Source organism: Lipomyces oligophaga (genome assembly GCF_038497815.1).
Source record: "Lipomyces oligophaga strain CBS 7107 unplaced genomic scaffold V1516scaffold_4, whole genome shotgun sequence".
NCBI classification, from domain to species: domain Eukaryota; kingdom Fungi; phylum Ascomycota; class Lipomycetes; order Lipomycetales; family Lipomycetaceae; genus Lipomyces; species [Lipomyces] oligophaga.
Window position 1 is genome coordinate 931,680 of NW_027117788.1, and position 26,825 is coordinate 958,504.

The window sequence follows — 26,825 nt, forward strand, 5'->3', positions numbered from 1 at the left end:
TTACCAATCGCCGAACACGTGATGACTGGTTGCGGCGGTGGCGGCGCCGCAACTCGGCCAGTGCTGCTGTGCCACGGTGCACCGCCACGGAGCTTGGGGCAAAATGAGGAAGAACAGTCTGAAAAATTCGAGGTTTGAGCTGTTTCTTGCCTGTTGGAGATTCTTGTTATCCTTACGAGCGGGCTCACGAGCTGTTTATTTAATCAATCCGCAGTACTGCCGCGTTTATTGTATTGTATTTTGTCATTCTCGTGCCCTCTGTTTGCTGTTCGAGTCTGAACCGTCCGCGTTTCGTGTCGCCGTCCTCGTCGGCTGTCGTGTTTCCGCACCGCTGGAAGAAAGATATTCCCGCTTGACTTCCATAATGACTGCCATGCCGGTACCTCACAAGGGCAGTCAACTGGGCGACAAACCAAAGGCAAAGCAATCTAAGTCGAGAAATGGTATTTATTGAACTTTTTGAAGTCGTTCTTCTGTTTGTCCGTGGTATTCTAATTCCGGTCAGGTTGTGTTACTTGTAAAGCGAAACGTCTGAAGTGCGACGAGACCAAACCAACTTGTTTGCAATGTATGTTCATCTGCATTAATTTACTAGTATTGAATCGATTCTCATCAATCTTTTAGGTCAGAAGAGGCATGTAGAGTGCGGTGGTTACAAACGTGATTTCAAGTGGAGGCTTTTTGAAGAATCATCTATTGTGAAGCGGAAGAAAGCTGATACAGCCTCCTCTGCTACCGAGGAATTCAATCCATCCTTTTTGGCCGTTTCTTCCACTCCAAACTCCACGTCCTCTGTTCCTCAACTGGTTGTTTCTAATGCCCCTCAAATTGAAGCTGCTCCCGTGTCGGCACCCTCCAGTACCTCCGTATCTAGTGCTTCATCTGCGCCAATTGCAGCCGTTTCAACTACCAATGCTACATCTCCTCCCATCAGCGAGGAAATCATCGAGCTTCCTCCTCATTCTACTTCACAGTTTGATTTCTCTTTTCAATCTAGTTCCCTGTCTCCAGGCGCTGGCTTTGCCCCGCAGATCTCGCCTGGCACAATCCCCCCTGATTCTCCATATTTCTCCTACACCGTTCTGCCATCTACAATTCAGTCTTTAGGTCCTGGTTCCACAATTCCTCCTTCCGACCTACAATTCCCTCCCAACACGTCGCCGGCTGAAGCGTTTCAGGCTGCCTACTCACATCTGTTGGATGAGAGTAGAATACAGCAGACCGATCTGTCTATTTCCTCACATCCACTCTCTCTTCTTTCTCCAGGTCTAATGCTTTCTACATCTCGTGCTCGACATGCAGAACTGCAAGCCGGGTCGGATAAACAGAATAGTGAAATGACACATGATGTTGATCCCACGGGGCCGGTTCGATCATCGGATGTCATGCTTCTTCCATCCATGCCCTCTCTTGATCCATTTACTCGGAATGCACTTTTCTTTCATACCGCCACAGCGTCAGTCATGTCCATGAAAGACACACCGGTTGATAATCCCTGGCGCACATTGTTTTGGCCGCTCGCACAATCCCACCCAGCACTTTACCATGGCTTAGCTGCCATGTCAAGTTTTCATGCGGCGGCAATCACTCCTGTTTACCGCATTGAAGCTGTTGACCATATGCGCCTTGCAATAGGTCAGCTGGTTGTAGGACTCAATGATAATATGCCCACGGATGTTGCTCTTGCAACCACAATCACACTGGCGTTTGCTGAAGCCTGGGATAGACATATCTCTACAGGCATAGCTCATCTTCGTGGTGCGCGGATCCTTATCCGTCAGTTCGTTGCATCAAGACGTGGATTACCTGAGTCCGTTCAGCAATCGCGCATGGAACAAGAACGGATGACGCGCTTCAAATTTTTGTATAATATTTGGATGTACATCGCAATGATAGCCAAGCTGACCTCAGACGATGAAGACGAGACCGGAGGTTCGGTCGAGCTCGAAGACGAGAATGAAGTATTTTCGCCGAACGGATTCCATACAGTCGATCCGCTCATGGGGTGCGCCCAAACTCTTTTTCCGATTATGGGACGTGTGGCATCTCTTATCCGCCAAGTACGACTATCAGGCCGAGATGATATCTATGTCGCCGGTGCCATAGCACTGAAGGAAGAGCTTGAGGACTGGCAGCCTTTGATATCCACTACGCTTTCGCTTGCCTGTGATGATCCTGCGTATGATACGTCTTCCTGCATTGCAACCGCACAGGCATATAAATATGCGACATTGCTTTATCTTTACCAGTGTGTGCCATCTTTGGCAGCGATCAGTCCTCCGCGCAGACCTAGTGCTGATGAGCAGTATGAACCTACAAGTGCTGTTGCACTCGAACTTGGAAATATAAACTCTACGGACTCACCGACAAAAGCTATCACTGCTAAACTTTTAAAGATGCTCTACTCGGTTCCAACAACGTCCCGAACATGTGTAGTGCATATTTTTCCGCTTCTATCGATTGCATGTGAAGTAGATTCTTCGCAAATGCGACTGATTGCTCGTCAGCGATGGGCGGACTTATCGCGGCTGCTACAGATGGGTAATGTTGATCGGGCTTTCGACGTTATCGAAGAAGTCTGGCGCAGAAAAGATACATCTAAAGGACAATGGAAATGGAAGACTGGAATGACGCACTGGAGTACAGTCATGCGTGAATGGCAGTGGGAGGTCTTACTAGGATGAGGCTAATTGATGCGGATCTGTCGTTTTGATACTGTATAACATCTCTATATATCTCTTGGACGTTTGGCGTTTGGATAATTTTATTTTGATTAGAATTAGAAATAATTTTTTTTGTATTATATGATGACTGCTTGTCAGTCTGAAAATTGGGACATGGGCCTTTTAACAAATAACGAATTTTCCAGCGGGACAGGCAAATATCTATTTCCATTCAGAGTAATAATGTAATAGCGATGGCACGACTAATTCTCTCTTTACCTCCACCGCGACTTCTCACCCTCGACGCCTACGGGACTATCTACACTCCTCTTGGGTCTGTAGCCGAGCAATACTCCTCACTATATCATCAGCACTACCCCGACCGGCCGGGTGACCAAGCTACAACTACAAACATACTAGCTGCAACATTTTCGCAAGCATTCGCTGCTCGTACGAAGTCGCACCCAAACTACTCAGGTGGTGAACGCCAATGGTGGATCACGGTGATAAAGCAAACATTCGACCTGGCTGAGCTTCCGATTTCTTCTGATTTCGCAACTGTCTTGTACAACTGGTTCAACTCTGCAAATGCATACTCGGTCTACCAAGATATCGCCGACTTTCTAGATTCAATTCCACAGTCGACGAAAATTGGCGTTCTCTCAAACTCTGATACGCGATCAAGATCAGTTCTGTCAGGTCTAGGAATGCAGAAATGGATTAAAGACATTGTCAGTGACGTCGTTCTCTCCTCCGAAGTTGGGATCGAAAAGCCTTCACCCGATATCTTTGGGGCAGCTTCTCGGAAATTATTATCGCTAAGTCCTTCCGCCGGCAATTCTTTTTCTCCTGGCATGGCTTTCTCTCCCATCGAGCAAGCGAGACAACTCCAGTTTTGGCACGTAGGCGACGACTTTCATAAAGATATAGCACCGCTGATTTCTGAACCCTCATTATCTTCTTGGGGCGGCATTTACATATGTCCAAGATTACCTGGAGGAATTGTTTCTCGGAAACACGATTCTATAGTTACCTTGGGCCATAATGGTAGAGTGCTCCAAACTTGCGACCTACGAAATTTAACAACTCTCTTTTCCCCAACTGGTATACAGATTGAAATAAATTGACTTTTTCTAGTAATCTATAAATTCCTTCTCTTACGTCAACTTGCAGCCAATCCTACTTCTTCCCCTGAATAGATGTTAATACATCCAACGCTTTCTGTGCGCTCTCTTGAAGTTCCTCTGCGCTCGCAGGATCCGCAATTGACTTTGTAAAGGTCCGCTGCAGCTGCGGCAAAAACGGTCTTAAAAATGCAGGAATCTTCTCCAGTAAAATTGCAAGCGTGTCTAAGATAGCAACCTTCACTTCGCCGGGGAATCGCTCACCGACTATACGGATTAATGGTCCAACCATAAGTGCAACAAAAGGACGAAGAATATCGACAGGGGTTCGCTCAACAATGTATCCAATTCCCCGAGCACCCGCTTCTCGTTGATCAGTAGTTCCATACATCAAGCCTTGCGAAAATATCGGCAAGACAGCGCTAGGACCTTTCATACGGGCAAACCCTGGCATGTTCTCTCCTGCCTGTCCAAGTCCTTGTAGTTGCCTACTTGTTGAGACAACGTACTCAAGTAGCCCCTCTTTAGGCAACTTCACTACAATCACAGAAAGACATTTCCATGCACTAGCCACGACCTCTTCGTCGTTACCAACGAAAGCATTGAGCGAGTGGGTAATCCATGGACCGACGTACTCTGAGAAGTCATCGACATCTGAGTTCTCAAAATATGTAGCCATATGAGTAAACGCAAGCGCTCGTTTCTTGGGCGTCTCATCCTCGGCTAGCTCAAGGAAAATATCAGTTACTAATTCAATCCCATCCTCGTCTTCTACAGATCCCATGATTGAGTCAATTGCCTCTTCAATTGCTTCTTTAGTCTCGTCAGGCTCTCCATCTTCGAGCAAAGAGTCAACCAGAGACTCAATAATAGACTGTAGCCTGCGATACAACGTTGAACCCGCAACCTCTGCCAGAGATCCCATCGCCCGAGCATTAAAGGCAGAGATCGGACGATTGAGAAGAATGGGTATGAGAACAGGGAAAATGACTTCAGATTTACTGGACATAATTTCCTTGAGTGCAGCAAGTGCATACTCAGATTGTCCGGAAGTTTGCAAGAGATTAAGCAAATGAGGAAGTACTTGATCAATAGTAGAATCTCCAAACACTTCCTGTAGAGTATCAAACGCATGAGCGGCTGCTTCTCGAACATTTGCATCCGGATCAACCAACGCCGTCCGAATAAAGGCCATCAGCATCTTTTCATGCACTTCCAGTACATTTTGAGGAGTGGCCTCTATCAGCTCAGACAGTGCCACACAGATACCTTGCTTCGCTTCAGAATCATTTGAATATAGACCATTCTCAAGAATAGGCAAGAACTGCATCAGCAAACTCTCACCAAAGCGACGTACAAGCTCCGATAAAGTCTGAGACGCATTTTCTCGCTGGTCGTCATCCAACGATGACAGTTTCTTAATAATCGTCTGCGCAAGAATGGGTAAAATATCTTTCACAGTACGAGGCGTATTAGACACTAGCGACTTCCAAACTTCTAGTGCAGCATTTCGAACAACAGCAGTAACATCCGAGCGACAGACATACAACGCTGCAAGAATACGGTCCCGTCGTTCCGTTCCCAGAATTTCATTAAGACTTGCATGAACCTCTCCAACTGTGTTATCATCGTCCTCATTCTCCTGAGCAAGTGGAGATCCTGAAATACCTGTGATCTGAAACAATAGGTCGCCGGTAAGCTCGATCGAACTGAGCCGGATACGGTAATTCTCATCAGATAAGCCACGCTCAAGTTCAGGAAGTAGAAGATCAACAGCACGAGTCGCATAATTTTTCACAATCAACCTTCCGGCCCGTAATGAGATATCTCGGATTGCCTCCACATCGTCTGCCAATCCTGCAAGAATATATGGAATAACATTAGCTAAGAAAGGACTAAAGTTCGTACCAAAAGCAGCGGGCAAAAATATCATCAAGTTCATGAAAGACTCTCGAATATTCGGCTTTGAACTTGAAATATTTTTCAGAATCAGAGGTAATAAATCTTCTAATTTCCGTACGCCAAGTCCAGAAATAACTTCACTAAGAGCCTGTGCAGCGCCAAGTCGATCACCTTCGTTGCTGTCAGCGCGCAACATGCCAATAAGCTTAGGAATCAAATTGGGCATTTGTTCCTCTCCAAGCTTTTCGACCAAAGAGCCCAGTGCTTGACTTGCTGTTCCTCGAGTTGCCGGTACAGGATCTACCATCGATATTTCCAACTCTCTGACAAGCTCGTCTAAATATGGAATCAAATCCTTGCTATCTGTCAGTGAAGCCATATTTCCTACAATCTGACAAGCTTTTCGCTTAGTGGATGCTGATCTTTCACGTAATCCACGCTCTAAAATATAGACAATCTATTTCGTTAGCAATATTTCTGAAAACAGTCAAACAATGTTCAAGCCTACCAGTGCTAAAGATGGTGCGTCAATATAATGCACAAATGAGGTCTTCAACAATGAATCAAGTGCATTATCGACAAATCTGGTGGGATCTGAGATAGCTTTCAATAGAATTGGTACTAATGATTGAATTTCTGGATTGCGAATAACTTCTCCAAATCGCTGAAGACTCTGACTCGCAGCTTTTCGGACTTCCTTATGTGTATCGTTCAATGCACCCACAATCTCTGGAATGATGTCTGAGAGTGATTCCGAAAGTTGCCGGGGATCAAGGTAAGCCATAGTGCCTAGGAGCTCTACAGCTCCCTTCTTTGCTCTCCATTGACTCTGATTAAATGCATCAAGAGTTAGTGGAATTAATTGCTTAATACCGAATGACGTCGTATGCTTCATAATCTCTTTTGCTGCATCTGAAGTTGCTTCACGCACCTCGGGAGACATATCACCAAGGGATGATAATATTAATGGAAGCACTTCGATCGCATAAGGTTCAAAGTAACGTCCAAGACTGAGTGATAATGTTTCAATAGCAAATTGAACACCTTGTCTCTTTTTAGGGTCTTTCTTGTCTTCGATTGCTTCAGATAGTGTCCGAATAATATCGTAATCTGACAGAGCAGAAATACCGACACCTTTAACAAGTCCTGCCAAACCAAAAGCAGCACCGCGTCGCTCAGAAAATCGATTACCTGCGAGCAGCTGATCTAATAACTTTTTCACGTACTTCTCGATGTTATCTCCCGAAACGCGTTTGACAAGTGGAGGTAAACTCTCAGAAACGGCAAACTGAACATTCTCAGACGGTGCTCGTAATGTAGCAATCAATCTTTCAATAATAGGAGGAAGATCCTCGTCATTATCCAAATGACGAGCTAGAGTACCGTACAAAACAATTGCACACTCCTTGATTCTATCCTGCTCCTCGGCACCTGTATGCTTTGCACGCAGAGTTTTTTCCAAAATGGGCATTAATATACCGACAGAATTCTTCGCGTGAAGATCTAAAATCAATACTGCTGCTTCTTGCATTTCTTGCCGAACCATCGGCTCTCGATCTCCTAGGGGCCCATCTTCAATAAGGAAGGTGACCAAAGTAACCAATTCAGCTTCAGGGAAAAAAGAAGCGATCTCCTTTAAAGCTCCTGCAATCCCACTTCTCCCTTCCCATGGATCTTTCTGGTCCAAAGAAGTCTTCAGAACCATTCCGTACTCGTCGTAAATGGTTGGAGGAGGTTCCGCTCGAACACAGTAATCTTTCATCAGTTCTACAAGGAAGTCATGGAATATGGTCTCATTCTGCTTCATGAGAGCTTCCAAAGATTCAGCAATTGCACGCGAAGTAGAACCTCGAATACCTGCATCCAAATTCCCAAGATATGGTAACAAGTGTGAAGGAGTCGATTCATCAATTGCTAAACCACTTTCATCCCATATTGAATTAGCAAAACGGGAATTCAACTCAATCTCATCGTGACAACTAATCCACAATTCATTCGAATATCCAATTTGAGAAATATCCAGATCAGCCTAACTCTGTTAGAGCCAGATCAATCAATAGCAAAGAAGGAATCTACTCACATCAATACCCTCAAGAACAGATGCTCGAACAAAACTATCAGAAGAAATTGTTGCGTCCAAAAGAATTTTAAGCTCATCGTCAGAATAATTTGCAGCAATACTATGACAGAGACCAAGCAAACAGTCTTTTGAAGTCTTATTCTTAGCCGGGTAGTTTTTCATGAATCCAATCACAACTTCAAGGATTTCCTTTCTTGGAACAGAGGGATTCCGGACTGTTTTAGTTAGTCTCCCGGAGTGGGTAAAATTAGCACAAAATAATTTCTTACAAATATCCGTATGAAAAGTCAGCGTTTCTATAGCCAACATCAATTGCTCATCAGCTTGCTCGGATTCTGCACATCCAATTCCCTTGTTATTCAATATAAGCATGATTAAGGGAAGTACATAGACAAGAGAAATAGTATCCAAAGGTATTTGCTCAGACAGGAATCGTAGGCGATATAATATACGAGCAATAAGATCTTGCAAAGACTCTTGAGTGTACTGCTCAGGAATATCGCTAACCTCAATAGCTCTAAGAAGAGCAACTCCAATGAATTGCCTGAGTGGTCCAACTCTAGCACTGACTTTGGAAGAAAGTTCAAGAAAGGTCTCAATTCCTACCGGACCTATCAATAACGACAGATTTTGCTTTAAAGCCTCCGCAAGGCTCTTTGTCGCGGCAGGAAACCAGATTTCGGTACCATTTTCAACACCGGCATCGGCAAGAAAATGAATTAACTTCACAGCACGGCGGACATGAATAAAAGAATTTTGGACGCGATCACGAACGATCTTTTCTTTTTTAAGCTGCTGATCGACTTTGATCCTTTCGTCTTTCGTAAGCTTTTTCTGAGTCGGTCCTGCCTTCTTTGCTATCTCCGCTCTGACTTCAGCTTCCCACTTCAGTGTGGCATAATCCTTCGTATTTTTATCCTCCGCATACTTCTCTCGATCTTTACTTAAAACATCTATACACATGACACCCTCAGAAGTATGCCAAATACGAACATCCTGTTCGGATAATCCCCGAAGTAAACGTCCATCAAGGTCTTCCGTAAAGTAGTCACGCAGGAATGGAGCTATTATTTCGGGCTGTACAAAGGCGGTCGTAGCGGCTGCCTTCATACTAGCATCAATAATACTATCCAACTGATCAGTCTGAGATGCTATATCTACCAGAATAGTTTTTATCTTTTCGAAACTGGAAGCCACGAGTTCGCCAGGATCCACTCCAGCACGTTGCGAAAGTGTTATCCAATCTTGAGAGAAAGACAAAACAGAGTGATGAGAGACGACCAACAAATCGATCAAAATTTCAGACATTATCTCTTTAGAAACTTTCTCTGGCCCGCAAGGAGTGATAGCTTGTAAAACATTTCTTAGTCGTTTCGTTCCATTTTGAGTAATTGAGATGTACTGATCCTTTTGGGTGGGGTCGTCCAATTGACGGATCCAGCTCCAAAGTGCAGTAGCAATTGATTTTCCAACTGTTGTTGGACTCTTACGAAAATCGCAACCAAGGTTTACTAAATTTTGCTGCCTTACTGAGCTCTCTACCAAAGATGAAGTGGCAAAATGAATATAGGCGAGGCCCCACAATAATCCGGATTCCTTCGTTTCTGAGATATTCCCGGCGACTGCACTCAAAGCCTTAACAGCCCAGGTTTGCTCTTCCGCAGTCACAAATTTTGTATATACACGATCCATGAAGAAAAATGATGACTTTGAGCCTGTAGCTAATGCAGTTTCTATTATTTTCGTCTTTGCAAGAACATCCGAAATAGGTGGGAGATCCAGACTCAGCAGATGTTGCACAACTGTTACTGTTACATAACCTGTAACTATAAGTTTACTTTGAACTGCCGCCATAGCATTCGCTATAACTTCCTTCCACGAGTCTAAAACTTTAACTAAGCATTCAGACACAAATGAGATCATGGATGGTGAAGAACTAGAAGATAGGGCCAGTGCAAGATCTCCAAAATTCATGATCCAGTATCTTCTTAAGTTTGCTCTTTTATCATTCAGTCCTTTCAGCACACAGTCAGATATAGACTTGTCCAAACTAGAGTCGGAACTAAGCATTGGTATTGCATGATAAAACATTGCTGATGAGATAGCTTGAGTAACCAATTCATTAGTCTCCCTATTGGCGAGAGCGATGAGACCGGACGGAATAACATTCGACAACTCTAAGCAAGCCGGAAGGGACATGAGCGCTTTAACATACAGAACACGCTGTTCAGGGGATGTAATTTTTGACATTTTCAGAGGAGACAAAAGCTCGGAGGCAATTTTAGATAAGTTTTCACAGTCTTTGCAGTGCTCGAACAACACGCAGATTGTTTCTAAACCAGCTTCACGAATCGTTTCCTTTGAAGATTTCATAGCTGATAAACAGGGATTGACAAGGTTTTTGAGAACAGCCACTGAACAGTCATAATGTGCTGGAAGAGATTTCATTAGCTGAGCTGTAATGGGCCCTAGGACCAACTCTGGAGATCGAAGAATAGCCCTTTCTAAAGGTGGGGCGATTTCAGTCGTAAAATCTTCCTCTGTAAGGAAATCAGCAAAAAAAGTGTTAAATGCTTTTGCATTGTGCTGGCCAACAAACACTTTAGATCCCAGTATTTCCTGAGTATAATATGCAATGATCTCCGACTTTCGATCTCGAATAGTCTTATAAGCATGCTGACTGATCTTGATATCTGATGACGTTTCAATCAATAAACCAAGAAGGGAGGCAAATGAAAGTTTCTGAGGTTTGGCAACTATAATGTCCAGATACCTTTCACACACATCTGCATATCCCGTCAAAATCGCATTTAAAGCAACACGGGTCGACCGCCCCGAGCCGCGGGCAAGCCGATGTTTTTTTTCTCCGGCATTGCTCAAGCATCGATCTAAACATGTGCTTTGAATAACACTCAGGATAGGAAGCCACTTTTCCATCAACGAGCGGTAAGCAGATGAGTCAGAGGCAATGACAATAAGACACTCATTGGCCCATTCCAAAAGAACGAAATAATCAGAACTAGTCATCCCTTGCTTCTCAGACTCTCGGAGTAATGCAGGAATAAAGCTGGAGGCTACGCTCTCTGGATCTGATTCGAACAAAGCCCGGAGAGACTTGATGACGCACATGCGAGACTGATGATCTTCATATAGAGAATATGTGGAAAACAGAAGATGCAAAATAAGCTTCAAATCAGACGAAGTCTCTAAAAAAAAGACAAAGTCGTTAGAAACAGATGAATACACTCAAAGGAATCGGAAAATCCAAATATTCACTCTTACCTTTAGTCTTCGCAGCAGATGCAATGGATAAAAAGAGTTGAGCTCTCTTTTTTCTCGAAGACGAAAAGACTTCGGTCAGCGCAATAGAACGAATCTGGCTCCAAGGTACAATTGGTACCTCTGCTGACGGGGGGTCCATGGCAAAATATCCGTGTAGTCTAGATCAAATGAAGATTTGGTCTTGTGCAAACAGTTGTCTTGTAGCCCACTTCCCGTATCAGTACAATACCGCCAACAGAACTATAACAACTTAAAGTAATATTGTATAATATTAGTTGCAAAAGAAACAATGAATAAGCCTGGCAGCTCCAGCCAAAGAGCTATAGACAGGAAAGAGTTAATTCACTATAGCCGACAGTAACAAAATCGAAAGTATATTTCCAACTCGCGGCTCATTGTAGAAAATTTCGATATCCGTCTTGGTTTGCATCGTCCTCAGGCACAGCTCACGTGTAAAAAGGGCATAAATGCCATACATTGTGGGCATGGATATTCGATCTCTAAGGGTTCTAGCGGCCGAAAAACACTTCCTCTCTTCTTCTGTTCTTTCTTTACAACTAAACCAGTCCGTGATGTAAGTGTTTATCGTCCGGTTTCAGCTCTCAGATGTGTGGGTCGAATTGTAATCCTCTCCTTGTGAGCTGATTACGAAGAGATTTGTATAGCCTGGGCGATGTGGAGAGTACCGACACATTGCACCACATTATGGTACATATTTTTACTGAGACTGGCCGATGTTGTTCTTATTTTTCTTTGAATGGTTGGTACATAACTGCATACGATTTCATTTTGGAATTCCTGTAATATAATGAATAATAAATGCTATGCTTATCTTCAGCCGGTAATCGTGTCACATGAAGCATTAATTTTTTTCACCTCTTCAGCTAATTGGGATTGAGTCTCCATCTGTCCGATTCCATGAAGGTGACAATGCTTAACGCTGGCGTGGTTACATTATATATAGTCGTTATTTTACTATGCTGATGACATCAGCTCTGCATTTCTAGTGAATTGGCAATCGTAAGTTTTCAGACTTTATGTGGTTTGGGAAGCCGAATACTGAAGTCGTAGTGATCTGACATGGTTGTCCGATTTAGCGGAATTAACAAACAGCCCATTTGTAATCTCGGCCATATGGAATCGCTCCATTCTCTGTATAAAGCTTCTATAGAATCCTTTCAAGTTTCTCAAATCATCTTGTTTAGAGAGTATAAAATCTACAAACTTATGAGTTATGAAATTACACTAGCTCGGTACAAACTGCTTGTTTTGTGTAATCCCGGTCTTATCCGCGAGCAGTTCGGCAACATTCACCGTTGAACCATCATTGACCCCTCTTGCTTGCACGGTTTATCTCGAACGATAAAATTATTTATTTCGATTTACTGCGCTGAATCGATTTTTTATTACTTTGCATCTTCTATATCACTTGGTAAATCTATTGCAGATTGACTATTATTAGCAATGCGCTCTACTATTGTTGCTCAGCGTACTCCGCTCATTCGTTTCCTCGGAAAGCGAGTCTACACCGGTATGTAAATTTTCAATTTTAACGGATCGGACACAATGCTGGCACTAAAACTTGACTTGTTTGGTTTTGATGTTACACATACTATTTATCTGATCGGGAAGCGAATTTGCTGACAATTATGTGAATTGGCACTCCTTTGGACTTAATTGTTTTGCTATCCGCTTCGGCCGTGATTCTTTATTTTAACACTACAACTAGGTGAAATTGATCACACACCACGAGTACACTCTCAAGATCCACATGGAGAACTTCCTCCTTCGTTTAAACAATATCGTCTCCAAGCTCAGCAACATGGACCTCTGTCGACTGGCAGCAGTGCTAAGTACTCTGGTTCGATTAGTGCAGCCCCAGGCGAGTTCTTCTCTCGTAATGAACTTCCTCCGCGGTATCGTTATCCTGCTCCTGATGAGAATGAGATCGAGCTTATCAACAGCGGTGGTGCTGGCATCTAATTGTTCGTTGTCTGTCAACCATGTCCATCAAACTCTTTGATTTGCTCCAGTTCTACCCTACACCCGAAGTTTTCTGTTAACCTTTATAAATACACATTTCCGACGAGAATCGGTAGGCAATCGGTGTTCCGACGGATAGCGGTCAGACAGATGTCCCCTGAATCGAACAATATTTTTTTCTACTAGTCGTCGCATATATTTTTGTTTGTTTATTGGTCAGTCTCGCTCTTTGTAATATTACCTGCGGTTCGTTGCATAATATTGTTGAACAGCTGGATCTTTTCAAATTGTTTGAATCTGGTTGCAGTGAATTTGACATGATATCTATGCTCATGCGATTATCTTTGGACTAAGCTGTCATTTGTTCTTCAATTTTTAACTCTTTTCGGTGTTGTTTGTATGTTTCATGTTTTACGGAAAATTGCTACTCTGTTTGAAAGCGGGTTTGCAACTTAAGGATCAAAAATTAATCATCTTGTTATTTTTTTCATTGTAGTCCTAAACGAGATTGGATACTCCGGAGCCCATGAATTGACCGGAAAATCAAATGTGAATGTCAGTCAATTTGAGTATTTCATATACGGTTTGTATGCTATATTTTAGCAGTTGAAATAAATTCACAGATTTTATTGGCTGTGAGATTCTATTTGGCGAAAGCTGCGTCTTACAGATTAGCGTATTTCGTTCCGATACTTTTAGAGTTTGAAAAAACTCTATAAGATAGTGGTTCAGTCCTAAGCGAATGCATGATCTGAACTAAATTGCTGGATGCGGCAACAGTTGAAACCTGTTCTCAAATAGGTGATGAACCATACGGACAGAGTGTTACAATAAACGCAGATTTGGATCTCTACCGTTGTGTCTGGGCTGTACAGTACGAGTCTTGATGGCATAGATTGTTGGTCTAATAATCTCTCTGGATCTTGTTTTCATGTTTGGTTAGATCATAATTCACGGCAGAAGAGAATTAAGCTCGTTCTGTCTGATTGATCCACACGATTGCGTCTTCGATTAACTACTATTGAGGTAACCTTTACTCTTCTGCTGGATCGAATCGATGCTTCTGATTCAGATTTGCTATCTTCAAGTTGTTTAGAGCTTTACCTAGGAATAAAATTTCCCCATTCTTCTGGACTTGATATTCCGATCGAGGCAGCCTCTGCACCGTCTCTTGCAATACTAGAGTAAGAACAACCAGTCCCTGCTACTACGACTGGTGCTGTATTTGCAAGTAAGGTTTTCCAGCATGCCTAGGAAAGAGGCTAATTCGATCAAACTGGCGCTATTTGGAGAGCCGGGGTCTGGAAAAACTTCGATCATTGTTCAAGTGAGTATTGATTTCGATGATTTCTGGTTTGACAGCGTGTAGTAACAATGCTGCTTTTAGCTATGTCTAAATTATTTCTCGGACGACTACGAGCCTTCGATCGAGGAATTTTTTTCAACTTACATGATTCTCAAGCATCAATGTGTGTCGGTTGATTTGCTTGATACCGGTGGTTCCAGTGAATACAAAGTTTTACGACCGCAGTGGTCAAACTATGGAGATGGATATATACTTGTATACTCTGTGACATCTAGGGAGTCATTCGAGACAGCTCAACGAATAGCAGAAAAGGTCCGCAAATTTAGACCAAAGTCTCCAAACCCCGTTATCTTGATCGGGAACAAGATCGACTGTGTTACACAGAGAGAAGTTAAAACACAAGAAGGAGCTGCTTTAGCTAAACGACTGGGATGCGAATTTTTTGAGACTTCTGCTAAAAATGATTTGAATATTAACCGGGCTTTCGATGAAGCTATTCGAGTAGCTCGTGACAATAAATCTGCAGGGTCAGTAGGAAGCATGCAGACTCCTGCACCTCTTCCACCTCCCCCACTTACGAGGCCGCCATCTACTTCTTCTAATCTTAGCGTTCGACTTCCAAAATCAGGCACAAATCATAAATCGTCGAAATCACGACCAGCATCTGTGAGCTCGATGCCCGTAGATCTAAGTCCAGTGAACTTAAATAGTGGACGACGTAAATCAAGTATTGAAAGTACCAAGTCAAAGAACAGCGATCGAGATTCATGTGTAATTTCATAATTTTCATACCGCTCATATTTCATTAATATATTATAATCATAATCGAATTATTTGAATGCTAAAGATATTGTTTGTACTTGGAAGAATAAACAATTTGAAGAATATATATGTATGAGAATCCCATAAAAGTGATGAAACCAAAACGCCAATATCAATGCTCAGACAATATCACCTCTGAGAACTAGATGCCAAAACTGAACTCCATGCACCAAGCAATTGCTTTGTTAAGAAACAAGATTTCAGAGCTTCGCTTGCGAACGGTCGCTTCCGGAAGTCAATGGTTACCAAACTGGTTAGAAATATTTGCAAATCATGCTGCTTTTCGTCTCGCAAAGCTTGGTAAATTATTGGATCTGCAGATTCTGAAGACTTTCTCTTCGGTGTAGGAGAATTTTCAAGATTATAAATTTCTAAAGGGGAATTTCGGCCTGTATGTTGATTTCGATCCGGAGTAGGAGAAGTGGTGTCCATCGAAGTCCGACGTTGTAGCTCTTTTGGCGATTGCTTTCGACGACGTTTAATATAATCCGAGTATGGTCGACTGAATGACTTTCGCTTTGTTCTGTCAATTTCGTATGATGCGTAATCGGCAATTTTAGTAGACTTGTCTCCAAAGTCGTCTTGCCACAGTTTTCCTGTATGCCGATAAGGCTCCAACGAGCCAAACCACTTGCGGATTCGACGCAATACGTCGGATCTGCTGTCCCCATATATAATGCGATGTTCAGAATCTGGCTTTTCGTCTGCCTTTAAATGCGTTTTCGAGCTGTCCTCTCTCTCAAAGAGCAACAACTCGAGCAAGATAATACCTACGCTCCAAATATCAATTCGTTCGTCAAAATCTGGATCACCAAGAAATACTTCTGGTGCACGATAACCACCAGATTGGATCTCAAAGTCGTCATGATATAAAGAAGTTTCGGACTTACGAGTGGCATTGCCAAGATCGATGATCTTTACCGTCCACTTTTCTGTGGTAGAACTATCCAGCACGTTCATAACGTTCTCAAGTTTAAGGTCCGCATGAATCCACCCTAGCTTGTGCAATTCCATGAGACCGCACAAGAGTTGCATTGCGATTTTAGCGAGAACATACAGACGATCTGGACATGCCACAAACAAGTGACCTTTACCATCATGCGAGCACGGTGGTAATTGGAGAGGCCGCGATGCATCCAATGGTTCCAACACAATATGTAAACGGCTCGAAACGGTGAAAGATGATACAAAATTAACAAAATATTTTGCTGAAAAATCGCCCGCGCGCCTAAGCTCATTTAGAACTTTAAGCTCCTGTTGACCAAGTAATGTGTGTTCGCTCGCAAGACATTTGATAGCAACATAATAATTCCTTGAGGAGGGCGTCAGGTAAGTATCAAGTGCTAGAAATGTCGTTGCAAATACTCCCGATCCGAGTCTGTTTAAAAGGGAATATCTTCTAAAGAGCAGTTCTGTTGGGTCTGTTCTGGATGAGGGCGATTTATAAGGCACTAGCAATCATGATCAACACAAGCAATCAAATACGATGACTTTGACTTACAACCAGATAAAATTTTAAATGTATCACCTGAATTCAGAGCTGAGCGACTCTTCGGTAAGCTGGTTCTTTGATTATAAGAAGGAGGTTGATCGTCGAGATATTTTGATTTATAAAATTTCGAAAGACCCAAGGTCATAGCGGTAACTGGCCTGAATCCGAGTGATTCAGTGGTGGGCGCTTTACCACTTTGTATCTGGTGAGAGCCCAAATCATGTTCTTCCTCCTCTCCGTCCTCTTCCGATAGCATGACCCAGAAAATTCCGTCACAGGATATAGCTATATCACAAGAATAAGGGCCCCTGATGAAGTTTTAACAGTCTGACTTGCGGTGCGTTCAGACTACAAATTATTGAATTTTTTTTCTATTTCAAGCCTAACCAATACTAGCATAGTTTAACTGTTGATAATAAAGAGGTATACGCCAATAAGCAAGATTGACATAAATCACGTCGTGATGCTCTTACGCGACCAAGTTGATTAGAATACGCAGAGCCTGTCAACAGTCGATGTTCCTGCATCCTCTGTGGCTGTGAATGTGGCTGTGTAGCATCACCAGCGCAGATCTAATAATCGGTGAATAGTCTGTATACAGACAAATTATGTTTGGTGAAGAAAACATCAAGTACAAAGGTAAGGCCATAGGAATACAGCGGCAAGCTAGTCAAGTGTTATTTTTGAGAACGAGGGCAATATGAGCAAGGTGTTTCGGCTGCTCTGCCAGACTGGAAACTAAGACGACTGGCCCATCGTGATCTAGCGAAAGCATAAATAGAACATTCAATCTGTTTAAATTGGCAAACTACGGTCACTAAATATACTTGGTGCCTACTTAATTTCCATTTGATTCTACATATATTCTGCCAGTCGGATGTCCGGTCGAAGTGCGACCTATGATTAAATAATTTAGACTTCCATTCCTGAGAACAGCCACGTGCGGCGGAATTGCTGCAGCCCTAATACTTTCCGTTGATTGATTTACTCGAGCTGCCGTGAAGGAAGTCCACCAACATAGCTTACATTTCTACACTCGATATTCAATACTGTACACATTAAAGCTGAGGATATATTTGTATCAAGGAAACTTCAACTCGTTTCATTGCGATTGACCTTAGAAAGTCACGCGAGAACGTTGGGCTGTGTTCTCCGGTGTGTTCCTGGTCAAAAGTGTGAAACTGAACATAGAAGGAGAATCGCTCATCTGGCGAGTGTGTTTGAAAGGCAGGCTGTTTGCTGAAGCCAATTAAAGGATTAATTGTTGCTTATCCTATTAAGGACATATTTATTCTATTGGCAGTATCAGGATTACACAGAGTACAAGTTATGGCTGAATCTGCCAGATATACAGCTCTTGAGCAGGTTCCAGAAGCGGAAGCTGTCAGTCATTCTTCAACTCCCGTAGATGAAACTTCTGCTCGAGAGGTGTCTCCATACAGTTCGGAACCAGCATCTCCGGAACGGTCACGCTCATCAGCAATCGCGCAAGGCTCAAATACTCATCGCAGAACATCATCTGTCAAGTTTGACGATCTCATAGAAAGCGAAGCCACAGCCCCGAATGGAACTAGGAATATTGGCCGGAGAGGAACATTTGAGTCGATTAGATCTACCGAGCTGGAAGATGATATTATATTTGATCTTGATGACGAGGATCCTTTTTCTACGACTCCTGGCTATGTGCCGAACAAGAATCAGTGGATGGATCAATCGCGCTCCACGAATCGCATATTAGTAGCAAAGTTATTTCTAAACGTCGCATATATACTTCTGTGGTATGTTGGAATCTTGCTCAATATTTAGATGGCGTTGTTACTTATTTTGTTTAGGTACACATTTTCTTTATCTCTCTCCTTGGTATGCAATATCCATTTGCTCGATCAATCATCAAGATGTTAACGAAACAGTATAATAAATGGATGTTTTCCGACACATATCTCAATTTCAAGTTCCCACTATTTGCCACGTCATGCCATATGGCCGTCCAAACGCTTCTTGCTTCTCTGATACTGCTGATCTTTCCCCAGTTCCGCCCTCCAGCAGACTCTCGCATGTCTTGGAAAACATATATGTAAGTTTGAATGCTTCTCCCGATTGACTGATAATAATTAGTCAGATTGAATATTGGATCGTGCGGATTAGCCACAGCAGGCGATATTGGTTTAGGAAACATGTCCTTGAGATTCATTACTTTAGGATTTTACAGTAAATATATCTTGATTTTCTTTAGTATTAGAAACTGATTGTGTATTATAGCTATGGTGAAATCTTCGAATTTGGTGTTTGTTTTACTATTTGCATTTTTATTTCGCCTTGAACGACCGACGTTTCAGCTAGTTGCCATAATTACTGTGATGACTATTGGTGTTGTAATGATGGTTGCTTCGGAAACTCAGTTTGTTCTAATTGGGTTTGTTCTTGTCTTAATTGCAGCGGTGCTTTCTGGTTTCCGATGGTCGGTCACACAGATGCTTCTTAAACATAATCCAGCTACCGCAAATCCCTTTTCAACGATTTTCTATCTTGCTCCAGTTATGTGCCTATTTCTGTTCGTGTTGGCTTGTTCTATAGAAGGATTTTCTTCTCTGATACATTCGCCCGTGTGGAGTCAAGAATCGCCTATTCTTTGGATTTTGATTCTCCTCACTCCTGGCGTTATAGCCTTTTTAATGACTGCTGCCGAATTTATGCTTCTTCATCGAACCAATGTTGTTACTTTATCTATTGTTGGCATTTTCAAAGAAGTATTAACCATTATCGTCTCGGCTGGCATCTATGGTGATAGCTTGACAGTTATTAACATATCTGGTCTGGTAGTAACCTTGATAGCTATTGCTGCTTATAACTACATTCGAATCCGATCAATGCGTCAAAAAATACGCAATCAACAATTTCTTGGAAGTTCAGATTCATCGGCTTCATCTTCTCGAGGTCAGGAAAGCCGAATCATCGGCAGTAAGCGGCCTGACTACGCGCCTCTACCAGTATCCGAAGACTTGGAGATGCAATCTTTAGCACCACTTGAGAGCGAGCTAAGGACTAATGAGAAATAATGTAATTACTGCTTGCCAAAACGCATTTTCTGTTTGCTTTTCATAATTAGAATAAATATAGAATCGGAAGACAAATCGTTGTCTACGGCAAATGAGAAAAATCTTGATCTAAGCGTAGTTTAATCTACTTAGGACCTAGATCCCTCAAAATGCAGCTTGTACCAAATTATAGGAAACTTCGAGACAAAACCTGACCTAGAAGATGCAAAAATTATGACAACCCTGGGATTCGAACCCAGGCCTCCGAAGAGATGAGAACCTTAATCTCACGCCTTAGACCAACTCGGCCAGATTGCCTTAAATAACATCTAGTTTAAATGAAAAAGTTTTTTTATACTACTATTCCAATTTGAAATATGCGACCTCGAACTAAGCAATCCTCAAACTAAGCAATGAAAGATGCTACCAACAAAATTGTCTACATGGATGGATCGAAACCTACCATTTCTCCTTTACAGTCCCATTAGGACGAAAGAAGACCTCCATCACATAATATATTGCACTAATCAGTGACAAATATTGTGCATTAAAAAAAAATGGAGCAAGCGCAATCAAAGAAGCAGCGTCGCGCCATCCCGAATAGTCGTAAGGTTGCACTTCGCGCGCAGCATCAGCGTTATCCCTATATGTCCAATATAGAGCTTGCTCAATGGTATCAAAAATCATATAATCAACCGATCAATCTGTCTTCGGTGTCCCGAATCATTTCTAATCGTTTCGCGTCTCTGGATGACGATCTTACTGTATATCAATCTAATCAAAGACGGCGCACTCCCGAGCAATGGCCAGAACTTGAAAAAGCGCTTGTGCAATGGATTAAACAGTCGGGGTCGGCAAATACGATATCCCAAGATACGATCCGATCAAAAGCAAGGCAATTCTGGCCCGAAATTTACGATAGCCCTGTTATGCCCTCGTTTAGCAACGGATGGCTTTATGGATTCCAGTCGAGGCACAACTTGAAGAGTAAAGCACTAAATGCAGCGGCACCACACTATCCTGAAGATGTTTCAATGCAAATAAGTCATATCAGGCAAGCTCTCAGTGCATATTCTCCTAGCGAAATTTTCAGTTGTGATGAATCTGGTCTACTTTGGAATCTTATTCCCAACAGAAGCAATTCTGACTGTCAGGCCGCGGGAACTTTCAGCGGGGCCCGCATATCCGTTATATTTTGTTGCAACTCAGATGGCTCTGAACGACTTCCATTGTGGGTAATTGGAACTTCTGAACGGCCTAGATCATTTACCGCAGCCAAAATCAATATTGAGAATCTTGGTTGTTATTGGCGTTCGAATGGTAGAGCCCACGTGACAACCACACTATTTGCAGAATGGTTGCTTTGGTTTGATACAAAAATGGAGAAACGGAAAGTTGTTCTTCTTTTAGATAAGTTATCTGCTCATGAGACCGCAATAGCAACTTTGAAAGTACCACTTCAAAATACACTGATACTGTGGCTACCTGATCTCATGGCATCAAAATCAATATCGAGATTTCAACCTCTTGATCAAGGCATCATTCGGACGTGGAAAATATTTTGGAAGAGACAATGGATTGCCTACATGGTCTCGAAGTTCGACAGCGGAGCTGACCCGAAGTTACAGATGACTATTTTGCAAGCCATTAAATGGGCGACGTATAGTTGGCAATTTGAACTTTCTAGTGAAACCATTCAAATTTTCTTCCAACAGGCTCTCATCTCGACATCTGAAAATGTTCAATGTTCTGAAATTGACCAGCTTGTTACGGAGATCACTCGGAATCTTCGTCAACTTGCATCGGCAAATCGAATACAAAATGCTATGAATGCCAGTGAATTTCTTCAGCCTAGAGGTGAAGCAATTTCTGACGTTCCTGAAGATATAAATGCCCTAATGATGACTGAACTGGGATGGGTGGAAGGGCAAGACGACGAAGATGGAGTTGATATTCCGCAGGCTCCAATGATTACTGTGAGTAAGGCATTAGAGACAGTATATCAACTTATTTTGTTCGAAGAACAACAAACAAAGGGAGACCAGGGTTTTATAAAAGTTTTACAAACCTATGAAAGGGAGCTGTTAGGACGATCTCATTAGTGATCAAAAAACGAATTTAGTCGCATGGGTCGCTATTTTACTTTTTACCATTCTGACTGATTTCCATAGTATGTGGATGTGTTCGGGTGAAAATTAGATCAGAATATGAAACCAAATACATCATAAGTCTGGAATCTAATATATACTTGTCTGTTGAGATATGTGTTGCAAGTGCGAGCAAGCTGTCTCTTTGTTACAATACCCAATCCTAATTTCAAAACGTAGCATGATTCAATGCTTCTAATTATCGCTTCTCGATTATCCACTGAGATATGGTTTGCCATTTTCTGTCTGTTGAAATAGATCTTGTCAAAAATTTTGAATTTTCCAGTTTCTGCATTAGATGTTTGTTTGCTCTGTGACTTTGAGTTGGAAATTTCATCCAGTTCTTTATATCTAGCAATCAAAAAAGAATGGCATAGTGATTAATTAAATGATCCGGCATTGACCTAAAGTGTCCCAAAGTTAATATTCCCAGATGACAGCGGGCTTATAATGATGTTCAATTGACATAATATTGACTATGTTGACATTTTTGGTGGTTGTTGCAGTCCATCCAAATTGAGTTAAAAGTAATAAAGATATTCCCTAATTACAATATACTGAACTGTTGTTTTATTTTCCTCCTTATGGTTTGATCTAGCTTTTTCGGACTCCTCTCAGAGTTGTGTTTAGACAAAAAAAAGCTATTCGGCAGGGCACAAAGCTTGAGTGCGTACGGTCAACAAACCCATGATTCTAACAATCACTCTTTTGCATCATGCTCAAAATTACTTTAGAACCATTACTGATTAATCAACAAGTAGGAGAGGTTGCGGCGAACTGGCCTGTCGCACTCCTCTGTATAATATTGCAGAATTCGCTACCTAAAATTTCACATTTGTAGAGTGGTTCATTTTTCATTTTCTTTTTTTAATTAAGAGGCAAGGAAATAATTTAAAAATAGGGACGAATATAAAGCCACAGTCGTATACGAGATTATGGTGCTCTGTAGAAAATGTAGTACTTTCTAGGAACTGCCATGTCTGGAAGATATTACCACGGGACGATCTGCACGAGTTTATCTAATTTGGTAGTCATTACCACACCCGAACGCAAGAGTTACAGGTAGGCAAAAAAACCTAATCGCCAAGAAGAAACTGGTTAGATACAGAGATCCGAACACATAATGAAAGTACACGCTCTCGCTAGACAAGACAGAACTAGAATTTTAGACCGCTGCTGAATATAAAATTTTAACAGTTACAAAAATCTCAGCGTATGAGTGCAGCTTATAAAAAATGGCTGTCGCATATCAGATTCCAGCTGCGCTTAATCTTTTTAGGCAGAGAAGAGAACGGTCCCGGGAGACGCTAGGATCACAATCAGCTTAGTACGCAAGGCAGCTTGCGTACAAGGATAGCGTTCTGACCTCGTACAAAGACACCATTTTAGTACGCATTTCACTTCAGCTACACATCTGCAAGATTAGAATGTCTAATTTGCATTCTTGTGTATATGCTGTTCAAGCAAATTCGAGTTTCATTAAACAATCATAGTCAATTGAAAAGCTTAGTAGAACGAGGGATCTTCTGGAGTATGCACTTTTCTTCAGATTTACATTATATTCCAGGTGATCGTTTGTCAATCTATTCAATACATATTCCTTACGGATACGACAAGATGTGATATTCATTTGCGGTCACGCATTGGCATCGTAACTCCGAGGGAGGGAATGAGAAAAAAAATAAAGAGAAGGGAACAGCCGGCCATAAAATAAGAAATAGCAAGAGCTAAATGTTCGGGCCGAGCGGACCATAAAAATTTCTCATCTGCAGTCCAAGCGGACTGTCGGAAAATCAAGAAAACAGAACGAAATTAATACGCGCAATGTCGGAATAACTTTGTAGAGTTTGTCTATTATAAGCTGTAGATTCGGTATGCAGATGCAACTTGAAAAATCTGGTTCTCGCTACGGTCCAAGCCGGATGCCCTGTTTTGACGCGAATAACCAAGACCGACCAGATTCCGGTCTGGCAGGCTCGAAAGTGGTACTTGAACGCTTATGCACAGGATAGTGAGAAGTGGAGAATGCTTCACTTACAATGGTCGAGCGAGCGGTACATGAGCTATGCAAAGAATCATATAATTAGCAGATAGCATGAGTTGTGCAGACGTGATTGCAACACGATCGGTCCACCTTGAGATCAGGTCAGAAAAGAGCCCGAGAAAATGGATAATGCTCTTCTTGTTTGGGAGCTAGAAGAGCCATGGAGCCATGGAGCCGGGTCGCGAGAGTAGAGAGTATTGAATCCGAAGCATCTTAACGATAGGGAACCTACTAAGGCCGAACGGGATGGGCTGGTGAGCACCCCCGCCAGGCACGACAATACATACTAACCGGTAACGAAATCCCGGTTAGAGCATCCGGGCACGAGTGTAACAAGTAAAGCTAGAAACAGAGCTCGTTTGAGTCTATGGTTTAAAAAAATGGGCAGACCAAATAAGTTTATCTAATAGAAATCTGAAGACGATCTCACGGCCGAGTGTTTTTCGCTTAAAACAAAGGCGTTGGACTCAAATAATTGTTAAATACTTCTCCCCCGTGCTCGGCTCGGTCTAGACTGGCAGATAGACAGACAGACAGACAGCTAGAACTACATCTTGTGTGTCAAATAATAAACCGGATAGTGGGTCTGCAATCGCAAAAACACTATATTTTCGCAATAATTCGTTTTTCTGGCCTGTTTGGCCGCCCTGCTGTTTTGGCAGCATGATTCCGGTCAACGTAGGTTTTGGGAGTACGAAGGTGCTCAGGCAGACGATCTAAGTCGGCAACGGAGCTGCGTTGCGGCTGACTAGCTGTTGAGCGATCGGGTCTGATCTAGCGCGACCCGCCGCGATCGTACAGCTAGCCGTAACTGTACAGTAACACTTGTCCACAAGGCGTGAGGCACCTTGCCGCACGAGGAACCGAACACGTGAACAGGCCCAGGAACCGATACGCGGCGGTGGCACTAGCTAGATACGAACAAAAATCTAAATAAATGAACGAAACTGCTCGGTGATAGCCAGGTCTGAAAGGGCGAGAACTGAACACGAGTTCGGAATCAGCATGTTCTGTGCAATCAAATAGAATGCTTCTGCTCAATCGGGAGATCAATTCTGGTCCCTCGTCGCAGATGCACAGCGGATGCGGGCTACCTGTGGCTGCGCTGTCACGGATGTGGACCTGGACTGAGATATTTAAGCAGATTCAACGGACAAACCCGGCCCTGTACCAAAGCTCGCTTTACAGGGTCTCTTTAGATTCCACTAATGGTTTCTAAGTATCGTGTATAGTCTAGGTTGACTTGCAAGTGTACAATAAGCCAGATCAAGGCTAGCCGTAAACTAGGTTAGCGGAGGTCCAGCCAGTAACGCTCGAATTGTTCTGCCTCCCGACTAATGCGAAAGGCGAATTCCGTCCGAACTTCTCTTCAATCTGATCTGAGCGTAAGCCGCCCCATGATTCCTCTTTGAAGCAATTTAGTCTGCACGTTTGCTTGTGTTTCTATGTCTGTGTATTTATTTTTTTCGTTCTCGAATTAATGTTTCCTTTCTCTCCCTGCCCGTCGCTATCTACCTAAACGGCCTTTTAGATGATGCTGCTCTCAGTCATGCGCCCTGCAACTCGAGAACAACAACCACAACTCGCCAAATCGGCGGAGACAAGGGGGGCGGCGCCGGCGTCCTTGGGGGCCGCAGATGTTCGCTCCCATTCCGTTTCCGTTGTGCTATAGCAGAAGAAATCGCAATCATCCTAAAAGGGGCCCGCTTCGATCCAAGTTGGATCAGAAATCGCTATTCCTATCTAGGTGTCCTGCTACATGGCAACTCTCTATCTATCTGTGTTGATGGCCCTATGTTTCTCTCAATACCTATTTAATTATATTGCGCGCATATATATCAGCAAATATACAACTCTGCGTGCTGCCTGTCATGCTAGAATATCTTGAGCTCTGTCGGAATGCATTATATTATTAATCTCTACACTGCGCTTACTTCCTATTTGGTACATTCTCCAGGCCCGGAAAGTCATCCAGACCAGCCAATGTACCTTGAACCTGCATAAAATCCCCCATAATTGGGCTATTCGGCCTAGAGAACTGAACTAACCTGATTTCCCTGCCACTCATCCAGCCTTCCCTGCCCTGCCTCCTCCTCCCCTCTCCGTCAATACCGATTAATTTCGAATCAACTCTACGCAGCGTACGTCTAATCTTTCGCTCCTTTCTATCTTATTCCACCGCTTTCCAAATCTTTCTATCTATATATCCACTCTGACCGCATATCGCTTTAATTAATTGGTCAATTTGTTCCTGTGTTCCTGTGTTCCTGCATTTGCTCCCGCTCCCAACCTAACCGCTCCTGTGTCTTGACCTTCCAGCATTTTGCTCAGTCTGTCTATAGAACTATCCAGTACAGAAATATTAATAGAAAGCAATATTGCATGTATATTTGCCTTGAGAAATACGGCTGATTCGTGCAAGTAGTATATTATAGCTCGTTGTGATGAAACCTACATCAAATTATTCATCTCATATCCAATGAACATTTAATATACACTGTGTAAACGATCTGTCTTTAAAAATACAAAATACTAGAAACACAAATTTGATCTTCACTTTCACAGCTGGCAAGACTTCGCTTATTTAAGCTGTACTGGTCCCAATACACATATATATATACATAAAAAGATCTTTCAGCATCAAATCTCACTCGTCCTCAGTTTTCTTACAGGGGAGAACAAATCAACAACAAACAAATCACCGTTCCAGTTATAACCACGATCCCTCCCAAAAGTAAAATGACAGTAATAAATGATAATAGTAAATAAACATCATAAGAAAACGAGAAAACCCATTTCTAATCATCTCAATATAATAAACAAATGTCCAGATCTCCAACACGATGTCAATAGAAACATAAACAAAACAGACACCCACTTCCGTCCCATACCACCACAATGCAAATGCCTTCGCTAGCTCAGCCCGCTGACCTGTTTCTCTAGCA

The 26,825-nt window shown here is 42.6% G+C and overlaps 7 protein-coding genes and 1 non-coding gene across 8 annotated transcripts; 5 read left to right on the plus strand and 3 right to left on the minus strand.

The window, feature by feature from the left end:
- Positions 1 to 364: 364 nt before the first annotated feature.
- On the plus strand, positions 365 to 2,684 carry V1516DRAFT_664411 (fungal-specific transcription factor domain-containing protein; the record flags this gene model as incomplete). Its single annotated transcript, XM_066920592.1, has 3 exons — positions 365 to 443; positions 506 to 568; positions 625 to 2,684. 3 exons carry the CDS (start codon positions 365 to 367, stop codon positions 2,682 to 2,684), a joined length of 2,202 nt encoding a protein of 733 aa, XP_066777486.1.
- On the plus strand, positions 2,634 to 3,816 carry V1516DRAFT_352943 (uncharacterized protein). The gene has a single exon (XM_066918939.1). It carries the CDS (start codon positions 2,918 to 2,920, stop codon positions 3,788 to 3,790), a length of 873 nt encoding a protein of 290 aa, XP_066777487.1. The 5' UTR covers positions 2,634 to 2,917; the 3' UTR covers positions 3,791 to 3,816.
- On the minus strand, positions 3,757 to 11,430 carry V1516DRAFT_691235 (armadillo-type protein). The gene is made up of 5 exons (XM_066923849.1): positions 11,052 to 11,430; positions 8,039 to 10,975; positions 7,770 to 7,984; positions 6,198 to 7,718; positions 3,757 to 6,146 (listed from the first exon to the last, which is right to left on the minus strand). Exons 1-5 carry the CDS (start codon positions 11,188 to 11,190, stop codon positions 3,843 to 3,845), a joined length of 7,116 nt encoding a protein of 2,371 aa, XP_066777488.1. The 5' UTR covers positions 11,191 to 11,430; the 3' UTR covers positions 3,757 to 3,842.
- A 1,085-nt stretch (positions 11,431 to 12,515) lies between these two features.
- On the plus strand, positions 12,516 to 13,034 carry V1516DRAFT_685708 (uncharacterized protein; the record flags this gene model as incomplete). The annotated part of the gene is made up of 2 exons (XM_066923628.1): positions 12,516 to 12,582; positions 12,781 to 13,034. 2 exons carry the CDS (start codon positions 12,516 to 12,518, stop codon positions 13,032 to 13,034), a joined length of 321 nt encoding a protein of 106 aa, XP_066777489.1.
- Positions 13,035 to 13,780: 746 nt separating this feature from the next.
- Positions 13,781 to 15,207, plus strand: V1516DRAFT_352640 (P-loop containing nucleoside triphosphate hydrolase protein). The gene is made up of 5 exons (XM_066918937.1): positions 13,781 to 13,923; positions 13,978 to 14,060; positions 14,143 to 14,218; positions 14,271 to 14,361; positions 14,422 to 15,207. The coding sequence occupies exons 4-5, from the start codon at positions 14,281 to 14,283 to the stop codon at positions 15,121 to 15,123; spliced, it is 783 nt and encodes a 260-aa protein (XP_066777490.1). The 5' UTR covers positions 13,781 to 13,923; positions 13,978 to 14,060; positions 14,143 to 14,218; positions 14,271 to 14,280; the 3' UTR covers positions 15,124 to 15,207.
- Positions 15,208 to 17,139, minus strand: V1516DRAFT_352738 (kinase-like domain-containing protein). The gene is made up of 2 exons (XM_066918938.1): positions 16,664 to 17,139; positions 15,208 to 16,613 (listed from the first exon to the last, which is right to left on the minus strand). The coding sequence occupies exons 1-2, from the start codon at positions 16,908 to 16,910 to the stop codon at positions 15,292 to 15,294; spliced, it is 1,569 nt and encodes a 522-aa protein (XP_066777491.1). The 5' UTR covers positions 16,911 to 17,139; the 3' UTR covers positions 15,208 to 15,291.
- A 440-nt stretch (positions 17,140 to 17,579) lies between these two features.
- On the plus strand, positions 17,580 to 19,799 carry V1516DRAFT_675444 (triose-phosphate transporter family-domain-containing protein). Its single transcript, XM_066922253.1, has 5 exons — positions 17,580 to 18,432; positions 18,487 to 18,514; positions 18,565 to 18,728; positions 18,774 to 18,862; positions 18,914 to 19,799. Exons 1-5 carry the CDS (start codon positions 17,984 to 17,986, stop codon positions 19,708 to 19,710), a joined length of 1,527 nt encoding a protein of 508 aa, XP_066777492.1. The 5' UTR covers positions 17,580 to 17,983; the 3' UTR covers positions 19,711 to 19,799.
- Positions 19,800 to 19,924: 125 nt separating this feature from the next.
- Positions 19,925 to 20,007, minus strand: V1516DRAFT_t45. Its single transcript has one exon. It is a non-coding gene; the product is annotated as a tRNA-Leu (tRNA).
- Positions 20,008 to 26,825: the final 6,818 nt, after the last annotated feature.